This window comes from Dendrobates tinctorius, unplaced genomic scaffold (genome assembly GCF_039654945.1).
Source record: "Dendrobates tinctorius isolate UK_male_01 unplaced genomic scaffold, ASM3965494v1 ptg000032l, whole genome shotgun sequence".
NCBI classification, from domain to species: Eukaryota; Metazoa; Chordata; class Amphibia; order Anura; family Dendrobatidae; genus Dendrobates; species Dendrobates tinctorius.
Window position 1 is genome coordinate 14,439,198 of NW_027361700.1, and position 25,485 is coordinate 14,464,682.

General features: G+C 48.9%; 3 protein-coding genes across 9 annotated transcripts in view; 1 reads left to right on the top strand and 2 right to left on the bottom strand.

Moving 5' to 3' along the window:
• The window catches only part of SNX11 (sorting nexin 11), a 193,379-nt gene that overhangs the window by 34,820 nt on the left and 133,074 nt on the right, over window positions 1-25,485 (bottom strand). The gene's annotated exons all lie outside the window — the stretch shown is intronic.
• Window positions 12,894-24,866, bottom strand: NFE2L1 (NFE2 like bZIP transcription factor 1). Of its 7 annotated transcripts, none has more exons than XM_073572430.1 (6): window positions 24,845-24,866; window positions 21,569-22,136; window positions 17,015-17,206; window positions 16,330-16,404; window positions 16,088-16,246; window positions 12,894-15,073 (listed from the first exon to the last, which is right to left on the bottom strand). In XM_073572430.1, the coding sequence occupies exons 2-6, from the start codon at window positions 22,064-22,066 to the stop codon at window positions 13,820-13,822; spliced, it is 2,178 nt and encodes a 725-aa protein (XP_073428531.1). In that variant the 5' UTR covers window positions 22,067-22,136; window positions 24,845-24,866; the 3' UTR covers window positions 12,894-13,819. The 7 variants fall into 7 exon arrangements, with proteins under 7 accessions (XP_073428531.1, XP_073428529.1, XP_073428528.1 ...); XM_073572428.1 differs by lacking the exon at window positions 24,845-24,866 and adding an exon at window positions 24,626-24,789; XM_073572427.1 differs by lacking the exon at window positions 24,845-24,866 and adding an exon at window positions 24,335-24,592.
• The window catches only part of COPZ2 (COPI coat complex subunit zeta 2), a 35,144-nt gene continuing 34,584 nt past the window's right edge, over window positions 24,926-25,485 (top strand). Inside the window, exon 1 of the mRNA XM_073572431.1 lies at window positions 24,926-25,097. Coding sequence (XP_073428532.1) covers window positions 25,083-25,097 — 15 coding nt within the window. The 5' untranslated portion in view covers window positions 24,926-25,082. The remainder of the gene's footprint in view (window positions 25,098-25,485) is intronic.

A 25,485-nucleotide genomic window follows, 5' to 3' on the forward strand; every position in this document is an offset into this window, starting at 1 on the left:
CATTGTGGTCAGTATCGAGTTGCTGACCTAACACTGGGTGTAGGTTACTGTGCACAGTCCTGCTGACAGGTTCCCTTTAAGCAGTTTTAACAGCTGAATAGAGTTGGCGCCCTGGGCAATTTCCCAGCTTAACTCCCCCTACTGCTGACCCTGAGTGGCATGTACGTCCGTGCAGATATACACTACCGTTCAAAAGTTTAGGGTCATTTAGAAAACCAGTTTCTTCCAATGAAGCTAACAATTCAGAAATACACTCTATACATTGTTAATGTGGTAAATGACTATTCTAGCTGCAAACGTCTGGTTTGTAATACAATATCTTCATAGGTATATAGAGGCCCATTTCCAAAAACCATCACTCCAGTGTTCTTATGGTACTTTGTGTTTGCTGTGTAAGGCTACTTTCAGACTTGCATTATGAGGCGCAGGGACACCGCTAAGCTCTGACCCTGGCCACGCCTCCTCCGGTCAGCTCCTCCTCTGGGCACATGACGCTGCATGCGACCGGCTTACCCTATATTTAGCGTTGGGTACGCTGACTTTCACTGGTATGTTTTTGCCGGCGCATGCACCAGTGTGTGCCAAATATACCGTGTTGCATTTTTGTGCGCTCGGCGCAGCGCCGGCAAAAACATACCAGCGCACGGCCAGCATACCCAACGCTAAATATAGGGTACGCCGTTTGCATGCAGCGTCATGCACCCAGAGGAGGAGCTGACCAGAGGAGGCGCGGTGGCAGCGCTGCGCCTCATAACCCAAGTCTGAAAGTAGCCTAAGGGTATGTGCACACGCTGCGGATCCACAGCAGAAACTGCTGCGGTGTACAGTACCATTAAAATCTATGAAAAACAAAAACCGCTGTGCACAGGCTGCGGTTTCTAATCCGCAGCATGTCAATTCTTTGTGCGGATTCCGGAGCGGTTTTACACCTGCTCCATGAGCAGGTGTCAAACTGCAGAGCAAAACCACGAAATCACCACGGAAAAATCCACAGCACAATCCCCAAGAGGGCTAATGGATGGTTAGAATACCCTTGTGCAAGTATGTTAGCACAGCTGAAAACAGTTTGGCTGATTAGAGAAGCTATAAACCTGACCTTCCTTTGAGCTAGTTGAGAATCCGGAGCACTACATTTGTTGGATCCATTAAACTCTCAAAATGGCCAGAAAAAAAGAACTTTCATGTGAAACTTGACAGTCTATTCTTGTTCTTAAAAATGAAGGCTATTCCATGCGAGAAATTGCCAAGAAGCTGAAGATTTCCTACAACGATGTGTAGTACTTCCTTTAGAGGAGAGCACAAACAGGCTCTAACCAGAGTAGAAAGAGAAGTGGGAGGCCCTGCTGCACAACAAGACATGTACATTAGTCTGTAGTTTGGGAAATCGACGCCTCACAGGTCCTCAACTAGCAGCTTCTTTAAATAGTACACGCAAAACGCCAGTGTCAATGTCTACAGTGAAGAGGCGACTCCGGGATGCTGGCCTTCAGGGCAGAGTGGCAAAGAAACAGCCATATCAGACTGGCTAATAAAAGGAAAATATTAAATATGGGCAAAAGAACACAGACATTGGACAGAGGAAGGTTGGTAAAAAGTGTTATGGACAGACAAATCCAAGTTTGAGGTGTCTGGATCACACAGAAGAACATTTGAGACGCAGAACAACTGAAAAGATGCTGGAAGAGTGCCTGACTCCATCGGTCAGTGGGAGATTTGTACAAGGCAAAAGGGATTTTGAATAAGGAAGGCTATCACTCCATTTTGCAACACTATGCCCTGTGGACAACGCTTGATTGGAGCCAATTTCTTCCTACAACAGGACAATGACCCAAAGCACACCTCCAAATTATGCAAGAACTATTTAGGGAAGAAGGCAGCTTTTATTCTATCTGTAATGGAGTGGCCAGCGCAGTCACCAGATCTCAACCCCATTGAGCTGTTAAGGGAGCAGCTTGACCGTATGGTATACAAAAAGTGCCCATCAAGCTAACCCAAATTGTGGGAGGGGCTTCAGGAAGCAAGGGGTGAAACTTCTCCAGATTACCTCAGCAAATTAACTGCTAGAATGCCAAAGGTCTGCAATGCTGGAATTGCTGCAAAGGGAGCATTCTCTGACAAAAGCAAAGTTTTAAGAAGTTATTTCAAATAATCTTTTTCCAAACCTTGTTAATGTCTGGACTAGATTTTTTGGCCACTCATTTGATTAATAAAAGTATGAGTTTTCATGGAAAACACAATTGTCTGGGTGATCCCAAACTCTTGAACGGTAGTGTATTACAAAGTTTGTTTTCTCTAGGTTATGGATATGAGCAGACAGACATACAAGCTCTGACGTCATCACGTGCCTTGCTGTAATAGCGGTATCTGAAGCCTGACTATGGGGAAATCCTGCCACCTGTTCTCCAGGCAATAAACCAGCCTCTGGTTGTGGTATCAGTTTCTATTGGCACACTGCAGTTTAACCCAATTTCTGCCAAACAAATACTTATATTTAAATCTTTTCCAGAAGATGAAAAACAAAGTAGATCTCTTGCCATTGTAATTCAGCTCCACAGCACACGATAAATCGAGTCAGGGTAACTATAAAAACTATTGCAATAAGAGCTGGCATGGACAGCAGGGTTTATGTGGATCACACAGCTAGCAGTAGACAATGCTCATGGAGAAGATTTTAACACTTAACCCCTTCACGACCTTTGACGCCACGTAGGCGTCATGAAAAGTCGCGCCAGAACGACCCATGACGCCTATGTGGTGTCATGACTTTAAAGCCCACCTGTGGGTTGGGTGACCTAGGTCACCCGACCCACAGATACAGGGGGCTTTGTTCCTCACCACAGGGGGCATGGCTTCGCCCCCACGTGGCTACGATCGCTCTGATTGGCTGTTTCACTTTTAACAGCCAATCAGAGCGATAGTAATATTTCATCAATGAAAATTGATGAAATATTACAATCCAGCCACGGCCGATGCTGCAGTAGCATCGGACATGGCTGGAGACCGTGATTTGACCCCCCCACCACCACCGGCTCACAGGGCCGATCGGCCCCCGATACCGACTGACTGCGGCAATGTGCCGCCGCCATCATCGGCTCCCCTCCCCCTTCTCTGAACTCTCCACACCTTCCGACCCCCTCCCGGTACCTCCGATGTCCCTCTCTGCCTCCCGGTGTCCCGCGGTCCTGCTTCATGGGCGCCGCCATTCGAAAATGGCGGGCGCATGCGCAGTCCGCCCGCCGGCTGCAATTTCCCTTCATTCTATTTTGATCACTGTGATAAACTCTCACAGTGATCAAAATAGAATGAAAAGTAAATAAACCCCCCGTTTATCACCCCCATAGGCAGGAACAACTAATAAAATAAAGAAATTATTTTTATTTTTCCATTAGGGTTAGGGTTGGAACTAGGGTTAGGGTTGGAACTAGGGTTACGGATATGGTTAGGGGTGTGTTGGGGTTATGGTTAGGGTTGGGATTAGGGTTAGGGATGTGTTGGGGTTAGGGCTGTGGTTAGGGTTGGAGTTAGAATTGAGGGGTTTCCACTGTTTAGGCACATCAGGGGGTCTCCAAACGCGACATGGTGCAACCATCGATACCAGCCAATTTTGCGTTCAAAAAGTCAAACGGTGCTCGCTCCTTTCCAAGCCCCGACGTGTGCCCAAACATTGGTTTACCCCAACATATGGGGTATCAGCATACTCAGGAAAAATTGCACAACAACTTTGGTGGTATAATTTCTCCTGTTACCCTTGGGAAAATAAAAAATTGGGGGCTAAAAAATTATTTTTTTATTTTCACGTCTCTGCGTTATAAACGTCTGTGAAGCACTTGGGGGTTCCAAGTGCTCACCAGACATCTAGATAAGTTCCTTGGAAGGTCTAGTTTCCAAAATGGGGTCACTTGTGGGGGTTTCTACTGTTTAAGCACATCAGGGGCTCTGCAAACGTAACGACGACCGCAGACCTTTCCATCAAAGTCTGCATTTCAAAATGTCACTACTTCCATTCTCAGCCCTTACGTGCGCCCAAACAATGGTTCCTCCCCACATATGGGGTATCAGCGTACTCAGAACAAACTGGACAACAACTTTTGGGGTCCAATTTCTCATGTTACCCTTGTGAAAATAAAAATTTGCGAGATAAAAAAATCATTTTTTTGAGGAAAAAAATGATTTTCTATTTTCACAGCTTTGCGTTACAAACTTCTGTGAAGCACTTGGGGGTTCAAAGTGCTCACCACACATCTAGATAAGTTCCTTGGGGGGGGGGGGGTCTAGTTTCCAAAATGGGGTATCAGCGTACTCAGGACAAACTGGACAACAACTTTTGGGGTCCAGTTTCTCCTGGTACCCTTGTGAAAATAAAAATTGTGCACTAAAAAATAATTTGAGGAAAAAAAAATATTTTTTTAATTTCACGGCACAGCGTTATAAACTTTTGTGAAGCACTTGGGGATTCAAAGTGCTCACTATGCATCTAGAAAAGTTCCTTAGGGGGGGGTCTAGTTTCCAAAATGGGGTTATTTGTGGGGGAGCTCCAATGTTTAGGCACACAGGGGGCTCTCCAAACACGACATGGTGTCCGCTAACAATTAGAGGTAATTTTAATTTCAAGAAGTCAAATGGCGCTCCTTCCCTTCTGAGCCCTGCCGTGCGCCCAAACAGTGGTTCCCCCCCACATATGGGGTATCGGTGTACTCAGAACACATTGCACAACAACTTTTGTGGTCCAATTTCTCTTGTTACCCTTGTGAAAATAAAAAAATAGTGTGCTAAAAAAATTATTTTTGAGGGAAAAAAATGATTTTTTATTTTCACTGCTCTGCGTTATAAACTTCTGTGAAGCACCTGGGAGGTTCAAAGTGCTCACTACACATCTAGATAAGATCCTTAAGGGGTCTAGTTTCCAAAATGGGGTCACTTGTGGGGGGGGGGGTTTCACTGTTTAGGCACACAGGGGCTCTCCAAACGCGGCATGGTGTCCGATAACGATTGGAGCTAATTTTCCATTCAAAAAGTCAAATAGCGCTCCTTCACTTACGGACCCTGCCGTGCGCCAAAACAGTGGTTTATGACGACATATGAGGTATCTTTGCACTCAGGAGAAATTGCCCAACAAATTTTAGGATCCATTTTATCCTGTTGCCCATGTGAAAATGAAAAAACTGAGGCTAAGAGAAAATTTTTGTGAAAAAAAACAAAAAAAAAAAACAGGATTTTTGGGTTGCTTACCGTAAAATCTGTTTCTCGGAGCCTTCATTGGGGGACACAGAGACCATGGGGTGTACGCTGCTGCCGCTAGGAGGCTGACACTGCACAAAAAAAGGGTTAGCTCCTCCTCCGCAGTGTACACCCCACCGACCGGCAGGAAATTCCTCAGTTAGTGAGAAAGCAGTAGAAGTAACAATAGATTGAAAAACAGAACAGACAACTCAACTGTAAATAACCAACAAACATAAGAACAGGAGTTGCAGAACATGGGAGGGTGCTGTGTCCCCCAATGAAGGCTCCGAGAAACAGATTTTACGGTAAGCAACCCAAAAATCCTGTTTTCTCGTTCGCCTTGTTGGGGGACACAGAGACCATGGGACGTCCCAAAGCAGTCCCTGGGGCGGGAAAGCAAACCTCCATCAGGCCTGCGGACTCACCACCGCTGCCTGCAGAATCCTTCTACCTAGGCTGGCATCCGCCGGAGCATAGGTATGGACCTTGTAGAATTTCACAAATGTGTGAACCGATGACCAGGTTGCAGCTTTGCAAGCTGCAGCGCGGAAGCTCTGTGGCGCACCGTCCAGGAGATACCCACTGCCCGGGTAGAGTGAGCTCTAATTCCCGGAGAGGTCAATCGATGTTTGACCCGGTAGGCCTCCAAAATTGCCGATCTGATCCAGCGAGCAATGGTAGCCTTAGAGGACGGCTGACCTTTCCGCGCTCCATCTGGAATGATGAAGAGAGAGTCTGTCTTCCGCAAAGAAGTCGTCCTAGCTAGACCTTCACCGCCCTGACCAAGTCCAGCTTGTTCAAGGAGCGCTCCCGAGGATGAGTTGGACCCAGACAAAAGGACGGGAGAACAATATCTTCGTTCATGTGGAAAGTGGACACCACTTTAGGAAGGAAAGAGGGCGGAGGCCGCAGAACTACCTTGTCCTGGTGGAGTAGTAAGAAAGGAGAGCGGCAAGAGAGGGCCGCCAATTCCAACACGCGCCGGATGGAGGTGACGGCTACTAGGAAGGCTACTTTCCATGAAAGGAGGGCTAGGGAAACTTCCTTGAGAGGTTCAAAGGGAGGACCTTGCAGAGCCTCAAGAACCAGATTAAGATCCCAAGGATCTACGGGCGCTCGGCACGGAGGAGCCGTATGAGCCACTCCTTGAAGGAAGGTCTTGACCTGAGGACGGGAGGTCAACGTCTTCTGAAATAAAATGGACAGCGCCGAAACTTGACCTTTTAAAGAGCCGAGGGCAAGGCCTGCATCAAGCCCTGCCTGAAGAAACGCCAGGACAGAAGGGAGCGAAAAATGCATGGGCGGAATGTCGTTGGACTCGCACCAAGTGAAATAGGCCTTCCAGGTATGGTAATAAATTTTGGAAGACGATGGCTTTCTGGCCCGGATCATAGTATGAATAACTCGATCCGAAAAGCCTGATTGCTTCAAAACCTCGGTTTCAACAGCCACGCCGTTAAATTGAGTGGCCGAGAATTGGAGTGGCAAATCGGACCTTGAGACAGCAGATCTGCCCTGTCTGGAAGCTTCCAGGGGGTGTCCGTGAGAAGGTTGACGATGTCCGTGAACCAAGCCCTTCTGGGCCAATTCGGGGCGATGAGTGACTGGAATTCCTTCCGCCTTGATTTTCTTCAACAGCCTGGGAAGAAGAGGCAGAGGAGGGAATAGGTAGGGGAGCTTGAACTGCGACCAAGGAATGGCCAGAGCGCTGGCGCCCACTGCGAGAGGATCTCGAGCCCTGGATACAAACTGTGGGACTTTCCTGTTGAGGCGAGAAGCTAGCAGGTCTACGTCCGGGGTTCCCCAACGACGGCAAAGCTGAAGAAATACCTCCGGACGTAGGGACCACTCTCCCGCCACGAGACCCTCGCGGCTGAGAAAATCGGCGGCCCAGTTGTCCACGCCGGGAATGTGCACCGCGGATATTGCCGGGACTGAAAGCTCTGCCCAATGAAGAATCTTGGACACTTCTGCCAGGGCTGAGACACTCCGTGTCCCCCCCTGGCGGTTGACAAATGCCACCGCTGTGGCATTGTCTGTCTGAATCCGGATAGGCAGGCCCTTGAGAAGCCTCTCCCAGTGAACAAGAGACAGATAAATCGCTCGTATCTCGAGGACGTTGATCGGCAGAGCTGACTCCTGAATCGACCATCGACCGTGAACAGTGTGACTGCGGAACACTGCCCCCGGCCGAGGAGGCTGGCATCCGTTGTCACAATCTGCCAGTGAATGGGAAGGAATGACCGTCCTAGGGAGATGAGAGGAGACATCAGCCACCAATTGAGGGACTGCTTGACCAGGTATGAAAGACGAAATGGGCGGTCCAGGGAAAGAACAGACCTGTTCCACCGAGACAGTATGGCGTTGGAGGGGTCTGGAGTGAAATTGGGCAAAGGGAACCGCCTCTGTCGCTGCCACCATCTTTCCCAGGACTTTCATGGTTGTCCGGAGAGATGGAAGTCGTAAGATATGCAGCGCTCGCACATCCCGCTGCAGGGAGCAAATCTTTTCTTGTGGGAGAAAACCTTCGATAGACGAGTGCCGAACAATAGACCCAGAAACACAAGACGTTGTGTCGGAAAAAGGCAGGACTTCCTTTTGTTGATGAGCCACCCGAAATTGGACAGGGTGTCGAGGAAGATGGTAAGACTTTGGCAAGCTTGATGAAAGGATGGAGCTTCGATCAGAATGTCGTCGAGGTACGGAAAAAGAACGAGACCTTTGATTCTCAACAAGGCCATCAACGCTGCCATGATCTTCGTAAATACTCTGAGTGCGGTGGCGAGATCGAACGGCAGTGCAACGAATTGGTAATGTTCCTGGCGAATCACAGGAATTTCTGATGGCCGGAGAATATGGGAACATGTAGATAGGCATCTTGAATGTCTATTTAACACATGAACTCCTGCGTCTCCATGGAAGCGATTACCGACCAGAGAATCCATTCGGAAATGACGCAGTCGGACTGTCTTGTTGAGTAACTTGAGGTCCAAGATGGGGCGAACTGTACCGCTCTTTTTTTTTTTTGGTACCACAAACAGGTTTGAGTAAAACCCTGTGAACCGTTCTGACTCGGGGACGGGCACGATCACTCCGGAAGTGAAGTTGTCTGCCGTATTGAAACGGTGGAATGTCCGAAAGGGCCGAAACTGACGTTTTAGCGGAGGTCTGCGAGGCTTGGACTGAGGGAGGAGGGAACTCGTGCCTCCAGTGGCGTCCTTAATAATCTGATTCATCTGGGATCCGAAGAGACGCGCTCCCTGAAAAGGCAGATTGGTAAGAGACTTATTTGAATTCAAATCCGCCTGCCAAGCCTTGAGCCAAATTGCACGTCGGATTGCCACAACGCTGCTTGACGCCTGAACTGCGCAAGACGCGGCATCCAAGGAGGCAGAGAGCAGATAATCCCCTGCATGGGAGATCTGGTTGGCCAGTTCGGCCAATTGCTCTGGTTGGGCCTTACCTAGGATGATCTTGCAGAGATCCTCTGCCCAAGTGGTTATGGCCTTCGCTACCCAAGAGGAAGCGAAGGCTGGGCTTAGCACCGCTGCAGCCGCTTCGTACGCTTTGCTAAGGATTCTATAATCCTATCATTCGAATCCTTTAGTGACGCCACACTTAAAATCGGGAGGACCGTGCTGTTAGACAGTCTGGACACGGGTGCGTCTACCGAGGGGGAAGCAGACCAGTTGTTGGTGAGCTCCTTGGCAAACAGGTACAGCACGCCGAGGCGCTTCCCTCTTTGAAGGCGCCTGGTCGGATTTTCTCTTTCCCTGGTAAGGATCTTGCCAAACTCAGAGTGGGAGGCGAAGACCCTGGAAGGTGTTTCTGCCCGTCTGAACGAAACCTCCTGTTCTGAGGATTTCGCAGGGGAGTCTGAGATTTCGAAGGTGTGGTTAATCGCAGCAATGAGGTTCTGTACCGTAACCTTCATGTCCGTGTCCAGCTCTAAGATCCCTTCGGATGACACATCCGAGAACGCTTCACCTGACTCGGGTCAGGAGGCACGGGAGGGCGACTGCTAGGAAGGACTATGTGGGGATGTGAGGCCAGGAGGGGATCCCGGCCGGAGATCCTGTCTGGGCCTTTTGCTGGCTGGCTCAGATGGAGCTTCATGTGACCTGCTGGACCCTGCAGAAGTGTCCAGGGGCAACTTATCAAGGACGGCTACTATGGACTGAGACACCCTGGTGAGGCCTGCCACAGATTGTGAAAGAGACGAGGCCCAACCAGGAATGGGGGGGTTCGCTTTCACGTGGCCCAATAGGCGGCTCCTGGACGGAGTCATGCTGAATGGGATTGCTGCAGTCCAGGCAGAGGGGTGGGGGCAGGCGGACGGCCACGCTCAGCCTTAGAGTTAGGATAATGAAGGAGAAAAGAAACCTGCGGAAATGCTGGAAGGTTGGGGGACAGAAGGCAGAGAAGGGTGTCAGTCTGCAGTTGCAGAGCTACTCATGATGCGGTGTCCCCAACGGTGCTGATACACGGCTCGTCTGAAGATGCAGGGCCCCAGCAGAGGAGAACGTGGAATCCCTCTGTGTCCGGCTGACAGGCTGATAAAATGGCGGCAGCCTGAGGGAACCAGGATAAACGCGCGCCTTCAAACGAAGATGGGCGGAGCTAGCTGCTGAGGCAAAGAGGGTACCGCCCGCTGCCCACCGCAGGCTCTGAGAGGCGGTGGGTGGTCCTAGAATGGGTGGGAGAAGCCCGCCTATGAGAGAGAGCGGGGGGCGTGGCCGCGACGTCAGAGAAGGCCCGAAATGAAGCCGGGGACTAAATTAATGGCGACGGCCGCCTGTCAGCGCGGGGCGGCGCGGAGGTCTCGCAGCGTCGCCGCGGCCACCTCCCTACCTATCACCTGGATCCCCTGCCGAACGCCGAAGAAAGAAGGAGGTGGAAAGGCATAGAACAAGGCCCGCGCAACAGCCGCGGCCCGTACGAATGCGGCGGCCGCCGGGAGGCGCGGGCGGCGCAGAGACTCCACAGTACTCCCTCGGCGACCGCTCCCAAGAATCCTGAAACCGCCAGGGGGCCGCGTCTTGGACTGCATACTCACCTCCGTTTGCAATAAAGGTACCGGATATATCCCACGCTGTCTGCGTCTTTGTGGTATCCGCTCCTCATCCGACCGACAGGCTCTGGTAGGCGAGTGGGTGGAAGGCGGGGGGCGAGGACTCTCCTGATCGCTGGCACGCACCCGTGCTAAGCTGTGGTCCCGCCACTGAGAGCTATGAGGATACGGGGTGGCAGTACACGCCGTACTCAGTCTCTTGTGGGAGTACAGTAGTGACCATTCACACTGTATCCCTCCGGAAACCTGAAAAGGAACGACGCACATCGAGGTAGATATGGGTCTAATTAAAGACCCGTGTCCACGTCCACCTCCTACTGACACTAAGCTAAACTGAGGAATTTCCTGCCGGTCGGTGGGGTGTACACTGCGGAGGAGGAGCTAACCCTTTTTTTGTGCATAGTGTCAGCCTCCTAGTGGCAGCAGCGTACACCCCATGGTCTCTGTGTCCCAAAATAAGGCGAACGAGAAAAGGTACTTTTTTTTTACCGATCAATTTGTGAAGCACCTGGGGGTTCAAAGTGATCACTGCATGTAGATAAGTTCTTTGGGGGGGGGGGTCTAGTTTCCAAAATGGGGTCACTTGTGGGGAGCTCCAAAGTTTAGGCACACAGGGGCTCTCCAAACGCGACATGGCAACCGCTAAATATTCCAGCATGTTTTCCATTCAAAAGTCAAATGGCGCTCTTTCCCTTCTGAGCCCTGCCGTGCGCCCAACAAATTTTAGGATCCATTTTATCCTGTTGCCCATGTGAAAATGAAAAAAATTGATGCTAAAAGAAAATTTTTGTTGTAAAAATTAAAATGTCCATTTTTTCTTTCCACGTTGCTTTAGTTCCTGCGAAACACCTGAAGGGTTAATCTTCTAGAATGTAGTTTTGAGTAGCTTGAGGGGTGCAATTTTTAGAATGGTGTCACTTTTGGGTATTTTCTGCCATATAGACCCCTCAAAGTGACTTCAAATGTGAGGTGGTCCCTAAAAAAAAAATGGTTTTGTAAATTTTGTTGTAAAAATGAGAAATCGCTGGTCAACTTTTAACCCTTATAACTTCCTAACAAAAAAAAAAAAAAATTTGTTTCCAAAATTGTGCTGATGTAAAGTAGACATGTGGGAAATGTTATTTAGTAACCACTTTGTGTCACATAACTCTCTGGTTTAACAGAATAAAAATTCAAAATGTGAAAATTGCAATATTTTCTAAATTTTTACCAAATTTCTGATTTTTTTCACAAATAAACGCAAAAATTATCGACCTAAATTTACCACTAACATGAAGCCCAATATGTCACGAAAAAAACAGTCTCAGAATCGCTAGGATCCGTTGACGCGTTCCTGAGTTATTACCTCATAAAGGGACACTGGTCAGAATTGCAAAAAAATGGCCAGGTCATTAACGTCAAAATAGGCTGGGTCATGAAGGGGTTAAAAGGGATTGTCCAGTGAAAAAGAGTAGGTGCCAACAGTGGGTTTTTGACCACTGGGACTCACACAGATTGGCAGTATGGGGGCATTTTTAACCCCATTACAAAATGGAGTGGCTGGTCAAGCATGCCAGAAAAACCCAAACGCTGCACTACTTTGCCCCATAGGGAATTAATGGCGTTGCGGTCAAGAATGCGCTCTATTGCTCCATTCTAACGGGGATCAAAGGTCCCTGTTTCACTGATCAGTGCAGCTCCCAGTGGTCAGACCCCAACCGATCAGCAAGCTGGCATATACCCTGTGGATAGGTTATGATGGGGTTGTTCAGTGAGAACAGGTTAACTGTGGCTTCGGTCAACAGACCAGATGTAAGAGTCAGTATACACATAGCTGAACACAGTATATTCTCATGTACAGGATCATTACATTTGAATGGGTAGCAGATCTCATTCAGATATATGGTAGACATGTAAAAATGTTTGCAAGAAATCTTAATTTAAGATGTGAACACACTAGATAATATGTACCTCCATGCATCATAACAGTGTCCATACACCAAACATAACTGTGTTTTGTCCTTACTCCCTCATACACATGAACACTTGGCTTTAGTGTAATGTGCCCTCTATGCGAGAGCAAAAGGACTGGGCATTTACAGATAAACTGCCCGATCCTTGGGTCATCTCATGCACAACCCTCTGAAATCAGCACCTTCCTTAACAGCTTTACTTCTCAGCATAGGAAGATCTGAACAAGCAGCTAGGCTTTAAGATAAATTGTATTCAAACATGAACCGACTCTTAACCTATTGACGTTTTTTGGGTGGTCCGAATCAAAACATACCATTGTGATGGACCTGTATTTATTGCTAAGCTCCATTTACTTGAATGGATGAGCTAAAATACCAGGCAAAACCTATAGACAATGGTTGGAGCAGTTTTTGTTTTCCTTTGAAAAAAAAAAAAAAAAAAAAAGCTGCCATGTTTTTCCTTTCCCAATATTGTACAAGTGCCAGCACCTACGGAGGATCCGACTGGTCTTCCAGTACCTTAGTGAACGTCATATTTCACTTTATGAGGAGCTTGTTGATGCAATATTTTTTCACGGCAGGCATTGACAAGGCAACACACGGGATTGAGTTTAGAGAATGTCACAAAATCAGTTTATTTCAAATTAAAAAAAAAAAAAAAAAAAAAAAAAAAAGCTTTCAATACATAGTTTTCCTAGTTCCCGGATGATGTATTACGGAACGTGCATAGTTATTATCACACTCAGCAAACTCTAAACCTAACTGATCACGTGAATTTAATAGAAGGATTGGAAATGAATCCTTCAGTCAATCAAATAATATAATTCCTGCTAATCGGCATTGGAATCTACAGTACACGCTATATCCTGCCCACTTCCCAGGATTCTCTGGATGGCGCTAGAATTGGTAAGTAAAACGTGGGTAATGGCCCTGTCTGGCAATTTGGGGCAATACAATCTTTAAATATGGGAAATTCTGTACGGATAAATTTGAATTAACACAAGAGTAACTATCTTTATCCTGCAAATGACAGTCACATCTGACGAAGAACAACTGAGCCCCATAAAATAATCTGCCGCACTCAATGCTGCCTGCAGGACGAGGCTCGGCAAAGCCTGGTACAATATTTTAGGAGGCTTAGATTTCCTTTAGCAGTTAGGCCACTTGTCCCAAATCATTTAAAAACTATGTGTGCCCATCAAGCACAGCGCTGACACAGCTCACCCTCATGCAAGCTTACTCTTCACTTCCCGACACACATTTGCCTACATTTTGAACATGTTACAAGATCAAAAATTAAACAGAAAAATGGTCTTTCACCCTGCCTTTGTCAGCTTCTTAGGATTACGATTTCAGGGCATGCTTCTGCCCTCCGGCCCGGCTGGCCTCCTCCTCATTCCTGGACAAACGGGGCCCTGACAGACAGGACACAGTCCCTGGCCCTCAGTACGTGTAGAAATCTACCTCATCACTCACTGGGGTCAGTCTTGTGTGAAAGGTTTGATACGGAGGCCTGAATGAAAGCACAGCCCACACCCCCTGTCCTGTAATATTCCTGATTTTCAGTACAGTTCCGTCACTTCCTCCGATCTTTTCTCTCTGGCCGTCGATTTTGTTGACCCTCAGCGTTGCGTGGCATGAGTACTACATTCCCATTGCTTGTGTAGTGAAGGGCATACTGCTGGGGAGAGTATGGCCGACCATTTTGGTCTCTTAACTGGCTGAACACCTCCTGATACAAGTTCTCCACTTCCTGCTTCATTCTCTGGAGTGATCTCAAGTTTTCTCCCTTTTCCCGCAGCTGAGAACCACGTTCTCTGTTGAGGCGTTTCACCTCCTGCTCCAGATTCAGAATTGTGTCTAGTTTCCTCTTGCGGCAGTTCTGAGCAGCCATCTTGTTCTTTCCTCGTCTACGGATATCACGTACCAAGCAAAGCTGCGCCTCACTAAGTTGGTATTTGGTAAGAAGTTCATTAAACTCCTCCACAGGCAGATTAATGATTTTGTCATTACTGAAAGGAATCTTCATAGCTCTGGCTCTTTGCTCATCTCGTCCGGCTTGTCGGTCTATGAATGCCGCTTGTCTTCGGCTCCCCCTCCCTGCTATAGGCAGCTGTGGCTCCTCGGGTTCCTCAGGGACCATGTTGTAGGTATGATTGTGTCCTACATGTTCAAGAAAAGGCAACCGATTAAATCGGCCAGGGTCCTGGGAGCTCATTCTGCAAAACTTGCTGTATTCTGGTTGGTAACCACTGGCTTCATCAATTTCCTCTAGTTCCACCATTTCAGAGTCAGAGCTGTATCCCACCGCTCCTTCCTCAGAGAAGGAGGAAGAGGATGACGAACAGGAAGAAGATGAGGTCTCAGATCCACTAGGAGACGGTGGGCTTCGATGTGAATCGAGAGACAAACCAGAATCTGAATCCAACTCTTCTTGGAGTTGAGATGCTTGAACGTGGCTAAAACCCTCCTCAAGTGCCAGGTCCATCAGGCTAATTTCATCAAACAAAGCATCGCCCAAGATGCCACCAAGAGGGTCCTGCAGGGCATTGCTGGATGTTTCATTGGATGTGCTATTCAACTGTGAGGGGAAGAGAATCCCTGTTAGATTGGTAAATCCAAAAGTGGAGTTGATATCACTAGAGTTGTGAGAAGAGAGCTGAGGGAGCGGTGACTCAGAGACTGGAAAAGCTTCCATGGATGGAGTAAAGAGAGACAGGTCTTGGACACAGCCCTGAAGAGACTGTGTATCCAGGTTCCCATTCTGCTGCTGTGATGGATCTAGGCTCAGATATAAGGGATCTTCTGTTGAACTATTAGTATCCATTGGCTAAAAGAAAAAAAATAAATGTAAAAGATCCATGAAGTAATTCCAGGCTGAAAAAATAACAGTTACAACATACAACCCTATAAAATATTGCCAGACCTTCTTTTACCCTCTTATACACAAATATGTGACGCATCCTCCCCACCTAAGATATAGAAATACAAAAAAGTGGTTTTGTCTATATACCCTGCCTGCTTTGGGTCTAAAGTGTACCTCCGATCTTCTACGGAGACACTGCCACCAATTTATCAAGATCGGCGATATTAAAATTGTGTTTTTGTGCCAAATGGTGTAAAAACTTTGATGAATCAGGGCTACTGTCTATTTCAGGTACATAAGGAATCCAACACAAAATCATTGGGTTATGCTCAGTCACATGCTATATTTCACAGGTAATTTTCTCTTGGTGTACTGAACAAGGGGACAATATGGCACCTAAAGGGCTGTGATAGAGACCCACACTTTGTTATGCCATACATGCTTATTGTACAGGGCTCTGCCATGAGCATGGACCCGAAGACTCACTTTTTCTTTTTTTTTTATAAATAAAAGCAGATCCATCAGCAAAATGCACAATACAAATTGAATACATTATTACATGGCTCAACCAACCATTTCCCTTATGAGATTGTTGTATTTACTTTAAAATCAATTTCAGTATGGACTATGTAGTTTTGCGCAATCTCTGCCCACCTAGCCTGAGTGACAGCTGCCGAGATCTCACACTGCTCAGTGCCAGCTGCAGTCATCAGTCAGGCTTTGTGGGAAGAGACTGAATACACTTGGACTCATGAGCTCTTTCACGCTTTAACTGGAAACATACAATTAGCATTTTATTATTAGGATTATAAATTATATTTGGTATGAATTTTCAAAAGCAAGTACACCAGACTCCTCAGGCATGAAACATTTTTAATGACATAGGCAGTTTGTAATGTCAAATCTGGTGACAAATCCACTCAAAATATATTAACTTATTAGATGTATTTAGTTTGATTTGCTGCAAATAATTAGTACCTGCATATCCATGATTGACATCAGGTCCTGCCATTGCTCTTCCAAATCAAGAGGTGACTCCATATCTGAGAGAAAAGGGGACAGGAGTCCATCTGCCTGATCCAAAGCCTCTGGGCCTGGTTCTGTGTCCAGCATACCCTGAGAGCCAGGAGCTGGAAACTGTACAGAGCAAAGAAATCAGACTACATTGCTCAAGTGGTTATAAGGAAGAGAGCAGAACAGGTGAGAGAACAACAAATTACCTCCGAGGAATCGGCAAACTGGAAAGTGTCATCCAGAAGACTCAGGCACTCTGCCAAAGACATTGCGGTCTGACCCTGCAGAAAAACAGAAGCCTTTATTACTATAACAAGGCAAGTCTTCATCGAGACAATGGTTAGAAGGGCTAATATGGCCTCCATTTCAATTTTTGGAAACAGAACTGAGCAAAGAGGGACAGTAATGTGCTGCTAGAGGATGGGGCAAGAATTAGGAAGTAGGATGAACTAGAAGGGTCCTTTTTGGCAAAGCTTTTACACCAGTATTCTGGCATAAAAAGATTTGAAGAGTTGGATAATTTGGCGTAACTGGAGGCTGCGCTAAAATATTGTGACTCTTGGCGTTCTCTCTCATTTTTGCCAAGCTCCAGCAAAGTGGGCAGAGCTGTAGTGGGATGGGACGAGTGGCTCTGTTCGCTATGTCACAAATCCTACTCCAGTAGGGACTGGAGTAGGATTTGTGGCGAAGCGCCACAGAGGTACAAGTCAGACGTGTCTGACTCCAGCAGAAATCCTCATCAAGACTAGAGTGAACAACGCTGGTCTTGAGGAATCGGGGCCTTAGTTCTTCCTGCATGGCTCTATTGAGCGATTACTATAGGCACCACTAGGCTCAGTTAGTTATAAAGTAACATATTTGGCGAGCTGACATCACATGGTGAACAATCACCTCCTGTGGCACATTTTCCCCAGTCTCTCCATCCACTTGCACCATGGGCTGTACAGTTTCACTTCCTTGGTCATCATGCAAAGATTCCCAAATATCTTCATTGTCCTTGTGATGGCCTCTACTCTCAAAATCTTCACGTCCAGCTCCAAGGTCAATATCCTGAAGCCATAAAATATCTATTGGATCAATTTCCTGGAAAGGAAGAAAAAAAAAAAAAAAATACAAATAGCAGAAACATTTCCAGCATCCACATAAAGAGGACAGGTCCGGACAGAGGCACAAACTGTTCACGCCAAGCTGCAGCGTTGTAATTCAATAGCTATGACACTTGGTTATGGCCTGACATAGATTACACAACTATAAAGTCTGATTACATTCACCGATGAGGGTGCTCTTATTTAGCTACCATTGTAGGAAAAACCCTCCATGACAGATTACTGCAGTGTCCTCGTCACTGAGGCTCAAGGTCACTGTCAAGTTTACAGCCCTGGGAGACGTCATTGCGTCCTGTTCTTGTGTCAGCTGCACATGGCTGATCCCCACCTAATACAATCTGCAGAAAGCTGGGGAAACAATGGGGAATACAAAAATAGATCATACACAGTAACCAAAGGAGCACATACAGGTCTGGCACCGTGTGAGGGTGTGTAATGCCATCTGTGCTGCCGACATTCAGGTCACAAGACTGACCCATCCTGCCGGATCCCATGTAAACAGGTTCTAAGACTGCCCAGCGTCACACAGAGATGCTATATTGTGCAAGTGCGGGCCTGGCACCTCTACTCACGCTCCTATGACACGCCAAGAACAGCTGCTGGTCCCTTCGTCACCAAAAACAGGACATGGAAAAGCTGGTCTGCTGCTCACGCAAATTATGCCCTAAAGATCAGATGTGGGGCAGGAAAGTCAGGGAAACCTATAGCAATAGTGAACCGTAGCATTTCGGGTTATAGCAAATAAATGTAAAAGGAATCTGATCGGGACAAGATCTATTTTGGGAGGCATCACTGTACAGTGCCAAGGTAAAAAGGGGCTGGCGGGCACAACGCCGCCGAGTTAAAAAAGGTGGCTGGTGGGCACAACAACGCCGAGGTAAAAAGGGACCGAAGGGCACACATCGTCACCAAGGTAAAAAGGGACCGAAGGGCACACATCGTCACCAAGGTAAAAAGGGACCGACGGGCACACATCGTCACCAAGGTAAAAAGGGACCGACGGGCACACATCGTCACCAAGGTAAAAAGGGACCGATGGGCACACATCGTCACCAAGGTAAAAAGGGACTGACGGGCACACATCGTCGCCAAGGTAAAAAGGGACCGACGGGCACACATCGTCGCCAAGGTAAAAAGGGACCGACGGGCACACATCGTCGCCAAGGTAAAAAGAAATAGCCTGCACAATGACGCCAAGGTAAAGAGGGACTAGCAGGCACAACGACGCCAAGGTAAAGAGGGACTAGCAGGCACAACGACGCCAAGGTAAAGAGGGACTAGCAGGCACAACGACGCCAAGGTAAAGAGGGACTAGCAGGCACAACGACGCCAAGGTAAAGAGGGACTAGCAGGCACAACGACGCCAAGGTAAAGAGGGACTAGCAGGCACAACGACGCCATGGTAAAAAGGGACTAGCGGGCACAACGACGCCATGGTAAAAAGGGGTTGGCGGGCACAACGACGCCAAGGTAAAAAGGGGTTGGCGGGCACAACGAAGCCAAGGTAAAAAGGGACTAGCAGGCACAACGACGCCAAGGTAAAAAGGGACTAGCAGGCACACGACACCAAATGTAAAAAAAGACTAGCAGGTACACTACATCCACTGCGCTCACTAGTGCAGAAGTATGAAGGGTATGTACCAAAGACAGGTACCCCAACAAAATGATGCACAAAGTTTCTTGTAGCCGTTACTTTGGAGCACTCGGCCACCTCTCCGGATTTGTCTCTTTAATCAGATATATGTAGTCCCTGTAATAAGACAGCACAACACAGATCTGTGAGAAAAGCTGTTCATGTTATTACTCTATTATTCTAAAAGTATGAAAATATGGACAAATGGGCGTTACCAGTTGTGGGTGCGTCTCTTCCTACACTGGCACTGTCCAATCAATGCTGGCAGTACACACTGTATAGGGTCACACCTAACTGGTAAAACCCAGTTGTCAATGTTATTATTATTTATTGTTATAGAGCCATTTATTCCATGGCGCTTTACATGTAAGGAGGGGTATACATAAAAACAAGTACAATAATGTTAAACAATACAAGTCATAACTGGTACAGGAGGAGAGAGGACCCTGCCCACGAGGGCTCACAATCTACAAGGGATGGGTGAGAATACAGTAGGCGAGGGTTGAGGTGGTCATGCAGCGGTTTGGTCGATCGGTGGTTACTGAAGGTTATAGGCTTGGCGGAAGAGGTGGGTCATCAGGCTCTTTTTGAAGGTTTCGATGGTAGGTGAGAGTCTGATATGTTGTGATAGAGAGTTCCAGAGTAGGGGTGATGCGCGAGAGAAATCTTGTATGCGATTGCGGGAAGAGGAGATAAGAGGGGAGCAGAGAAGGAGATCTTGTGAGGATCGGAGGTTGCGTGCAGGAGAGTACCGGGAGACGAGGTCACAGATGTATGGAGGAGACAGGTTGTGGATGGCTTTGTATGTCATGGTTAGGGTTTTGTACTGGAGTCTCTGGGCAATGGGGAGCCAATGATGGGATTGACAGAGGGGAGAAGCTGGGGAATAGCGGGGGAGAAGCTGGGGAATAGCGGGGGAACAGGTGGATTAGTCGGACAGCGGAGTTTAGAATAGATTGGAGGGGTGCGAGAGTGTTCGAGGGGAGGCCACAGAGCAGGAGGTTGCAGTAGTCAAGGCGAGAGATTATGAGGGCATGGACTAGGGTTTTTGCAGATTTTTGGTTGAGGAATGAACGGATTCGTGAAATATTTTTCAGTTGAAGTCGGCAGGAAGTGGAAAGGGCTTGGATATGTGGTTTGAAGGAGACATCAGCGTCAAGGATAACCCCGAGGCAGCGAGCTTGTGGGACTGGGGAGAGTGGGCAGCCATTTACTGTAATGGATAGGTTCGTTGGGGGGGGGGGGGGGTGTCACGTGAGATGGGGGAAAGATGATGAATTCTGTTTTGTCCATGTTAAGTTTCAGAAATCTAGCAGAGAAGGAGGATGAAATAATGAAATAGTGGACAGACATTGAGGGATTCTGGTTAGTAGGGTGGTGATATCTGGTCCAGAGATGTAGATCTGTGTGTCATCAGCATAGAGATGATACTGAAAGCCATGAGATTCTATGAGCTGTCCCAGGCCAAAGGTGTAAATGGAGAAGAGCAGGGGTCCTAGGACTGAACCTTGTTATTTATTTTATTGGGAATAACAAAGTCGCAGTACAGTGAGAGAGAAATGTAATAATCCAAGAAACGTGGATTTCCTTGAAACAAACCCTGGCAGAGGCTCATGTTTATCACTAGAGGCAAAGGCTAGAAAGCTGCACCTTGGCCAAAGCTGTGAAGTAATAGCAGGGCCCTCTAGATTACTGGTGTATACACCCCGGGTCGATCGAAGCTCGGCCACATCAATTAGAGGTTCTTGAACTTAATATTAGGTCCAGTATTTTATCCACAGTGTTTATCATAATTATTTCATTCTTACACTAAAGAGACAGCATGAATTATACAGTTTCTTAGAAAACATGACATACATGGTATTTATGCCCCGACAGCTAATAGCACAGATGAGCTCCACAGATCAAGTGGCTGCTGTACCCACTCAGTCCCAGTGGGTAGATGAGGGGCTTTCTGGGGTTAGAGCTACAAGTGTTGAACCCCATAATTAGACATGAGGGCTTCACATGACCCCATGTCTCTCCACCATGTAACATGATCTGTGCACACACTGTACGGGCACAATATTAAGACTCCTAGAAACATTTGCCTAGCCCACATTTAATGTTGGAGCAGAAGCTCTTGGCTCTGAAATGATGTAAGGTGACCCCATTGCTGTCTGCATTGCAGACTTCACCAGTCTCACATGTCAAAGAGCAGCAGAACAACAGCCCCCTCCCTCCCCTCCACATCCTGCGTAAACATATCCGTGCACAAGTCCAGGCATTTGACCACACTATCGGGTATAGCCGTGCCATTATCCTGTGCCAACCTCCCTTGCTTGATATATAATAATTAAAAAAAAAAAAAAGACGTTTTTGTGGAATATCTAATTCTATTGAAGAAAGACATTACTGAAGTTAATGGAAATGACACCCCACAATATATAATATGCATATGGGACCGGGAGACTAACATCTGAGGACCTTTGGCTGCAGAGCCGGTTATTTCCTTGCAAAATTCACATGGGGTAAACAAGGTGGTGACTGATCAATTTTCCAAAATAGTGGCCTTACTTCCTCCAAATCAGATATATATAATCTCAGCGACAGCAGATCTATGGCAGCAGCCAAGATCTCAGATTCAAGAAGCATAGCATGAGAAGTCAACATATGGGGTTCACCACCCCCATCAGCAAAGATGTCGGGGTTCATCTTGCTTCTTACCTCCTTGTTTAGTTCGGAGCTTTCAGATGGTGCGGTCGCTCCCAGCTCATCAGTTCCAAGTTCTTGCTCTGACTCTCTATTGTCTCTGAGGCTGCTGTCAGAAGAGGGGAGATCCTGAGAGCCTTCTGGGGAAAGGCTGGAGCCAGTCTGAGCGCTCGACACAGAGCCGTCCGCCTCCCTGTGCACTAGCCAGGCGTCAAGTTCTGTGCTGGGCACTTGTAGCCTGTCAAGGGCACGCATACGGCTTAACAGTCTACGGGAGGTGAAAAACTGGTCTAAGTCCACGCTCTTGGGGTGCACTCCGTAGCCATCTGTGGTGCCACGGAGGCTGTGGAACTGTGTCTGGGTGTAAGCAGAAGTAGGCCCCAGGATAATCTCATGTAGAGGGGGAAGGTGAGAGGGCAGGTAGGAGTCCAAGTCCACACGCACACCCATGAGGCTCAACAGTATGGTGAACTGGATAAGACCCTCCGTCAGATACTTCTTCAAAGACAGCATGTCTGGGAGCCCCAGGGAAGAAGGGACCCCCAACACTAGCACTTTCCTGCACACAGGGATGAGCTCTCTCCTGAAAAAGAGGAAAACAGGAAAGTGTTAGAGGCGAAAACTGATTCATGAAAGGAAGCGGAAAATGCTTCCCAAACAGTGTAGAATTACAGAAGCATTGCATCACGGCAGCGTTATGCAAGTAAACCTTCACCCAGGTAGTCGCTGACCTACATTCATCACACCCTGAACTCATCTGACTGGTAATTCAGGGGCGTCCATCAAAGCTTTTGTTGTAGCAGAATCTAGTGCCAGAGATGTGGACAGAGCCGAGCCGGTAACCACAACAACACAGAACAAACAAGACACTCAGGGACGTGACCCAGCTGTAGCCATGTGCATGCACTCCCTGCATGATGGGGGCAGGAGTCTCCCTGCTGATGTTATAGGGTGGGCACCTGGGTTATGTTACCGTATGTAACAAAGGAACAGATACAGTGTCAGGGGCGGTCATCTCCCGCTGTAAATAGCTACCAGTACATAGAGCACCAGCACAGTCAGAGGGGATCGGCCACATTTGCACAGATGCTTTATCTATATACGTATTACACACACACACACACTAATCTACCAGATCGCAGTCTTCTGCTCTTTTCTTTCACAGCAGAAGAAACAAGATGATGAAATCCTTCTGTCACAGCATGGTCTCGGGTGTGAACGGATCAGATCTCAGGGCACAGTCTAAGGTGTACAAGCTTATGCCATGAAATCCCTCCAGCAATGCCCCTCCTCCTATCCAGATCAGTCCCCCCCCCCCCCCCAATTAGACTCCCTGTGACCTCCCCTGTATTATGCACCTTGATCTTTGCCTATGTGAAAACCACACGAGGAGGACCCCAGACACACACGAGGACTGGGTGCAGGGGCGAGGACCCCAGACACACACGAGGACTGGGTGCAGGGGCGAGGACCCCAGACACACACGAGGACTGGGTGCAGGGGCGAGGACCCCAGACACACACGAGGACTGGGTGCAGGGGCGAGGACCCCAGACACACACGAGGACTGGGTGCAGGGGCGAGGACCCCAGACACACACGAGGACTGGGTGCAGGGGCGAGGACCCCAGACACACACGAGGACTGGGTGCAGGGGCGAGGACCCCGTGAGGTCCCCAGACACACACGAGGACTGGGTGCAGGGGCGAGGACCCCGTGAGGTCCCCAGACACACACGAGGACTGGGTGCAGGGGCGAGGACCCCGTGAGGTCCCCAGACACACACGAGGACTGGGTGCAGGGGCGAGGACCCCGTGAGGTCCCCAGACACACACGAGGACTGGGTGCAGGGGCGAGGACCCCGTGAGGTCCCCAGACACACACGAGGACTGGGTGCAGGGGCGAGGACCCCGTGAGGTCCCCAGACACACACGAGGACTGGGTGCAGGGGCGAGGACCCCGTGAGGTCCCCAGACACACACGAGGACTGGGTGCAGGGGCGAGGACCCCGTGAGGTCCCCAGACACACACGAGGACTGGGTGCAGGGGCGAGGACCCCGTGAGGTCCCCAGACACACACGAGGACTGGGTGCAGGGGCGAGGACCCCGTGAGGTCCCCAGACACACACGAGGACTGGGTGCAGGGGCGAGGACCCCGTGAGGTCCCCAGACACACACGAGGACTGGGTGCAGGGGCGAGGACCCCGTGAGGTCCCCAGACACACACGAGGACTGGGTGCAGGGGCGAGGACCCCGTGAGGTCCCCAGACACACACGAGGACTGGGTGCAGGGGCGAGGACCCCGTGAGGTCCCCAGACACACACGAGGACTGGGTGCAGGGACGAGGACCCCGTGAGGTCCCCAGACACACACGAGGACTGGGTGCAGGGACGAGGACCCCGTGAGGTCCCCAGACACACACGAGGACTGGGTGCAGGGGCGAGGACCCCGTGAGGTCCCCAGACACACATGAGGACTGGGTGCAGGGCGGAGGATCTCAGGGACTTTCCAATAGTAAAGAACAAAGCCCGACTTCTCGTCCACCGCCCAGATGATAAACTGGCTGATAACAGAGGCCAATAGCTCGGGTCTGCTCCCACCGCACGTTATGTACTGTGCAGTGATGCAATAGACAGGTGCCCGTTCACACAGCAGCCCATGTAACAGACTGCCGCTAGCGCCCCCTAGACTGCGCCTTTTCCATCGCCCACACGCCCATCTCCAGGCCATGTACCGCCGGCATCCGCAGAGGCCGCGCCGTCCCCAGATACCTGGTTCTCACACAAGCGCTGAATTGTCTCTCCGCTCTCCTCCTTCCTCGTGCTTCCACCGCCGCCCGTGTACCCGCAGCCGGACTATCACTTCCGCATCACCCGGCAAAACAGACAACCCTGCCCTCCACCAATCACTAGCCTCCTCCACTACAGGTACACAAGCCGGGGACAGGCCCACATTGCAGTCAGCCAATCAATGAAGAGCAGCACAAGAGGCGGCAAATGGGAAGAGAGAATGAGACCACACCACATAACTGTCACTGACAGTTCGGCGGCTAATCACGCGCCCTAGCGCCAACCTCCTAGGGTGACGTCACTGACAGGCGCTCGACTCCACCTATCAGCTGGCAGAACCGCTTTGATCTCGCTTTAGCCCTTTGTGCCTCCCGAATTTACAGCCCCGTGCGCACAGGTCAATTGTGACAAGCTGCCTCCGGTTTGGATATGACGGAGAATCAGAGGACAGAAAAGAACGGGCACAGGCCCTGACAGTGACTTGCAAAAATATTACGTCTTACGTAAGACGTTCTGGAAGTTTCGGTGCGTGTGACGCCACTTCGCAAAGAGTATCCGTTACGTCATTGCGTTAGGGGCGGAGAAAAGGCGTGGTTACTGTTACTGGAAGTTTCATCACGTCTAGAGAGTGGAGCGCTCAGGGGGCGGAGCCGTGGGGAAAAACTCCCTAACAAAGGCGGCCTCGTGGGGCTGTAACTTAAAGAGATTTCCTACGAGCTGTGTGAGCAGGCTGCCAGTCCGATGGAGAGATTATCGGTACGGGGAGGACGAGTAACCGTGTGTGATAACGCTCGTCACTGTGTATTGGGACATTGTACAATGCGATAGTAACAGACTAGTGTACACTGGGGACCGGAGCACACACAGACTAGTGTATACTGGGGACCGGAGCACACACAGACTAGTCTATACTGGGGACCGGAGCACAGACAGACTAGTGTACGGAGCACACACACAGACTAGTGTATACTGGGGACCGGAGCACACACAGACTAGTGTATACTGGGGACCGGAGCACAGACAGACTAGTGTACGGAGCACACACAGACTAGTGTATACTGGGGACCGGAGCACACACAGACTAGTGTATACTGGGGACCGGAGCTCACACAGACTAGTGTACGGAGCACACACACAGACTAGT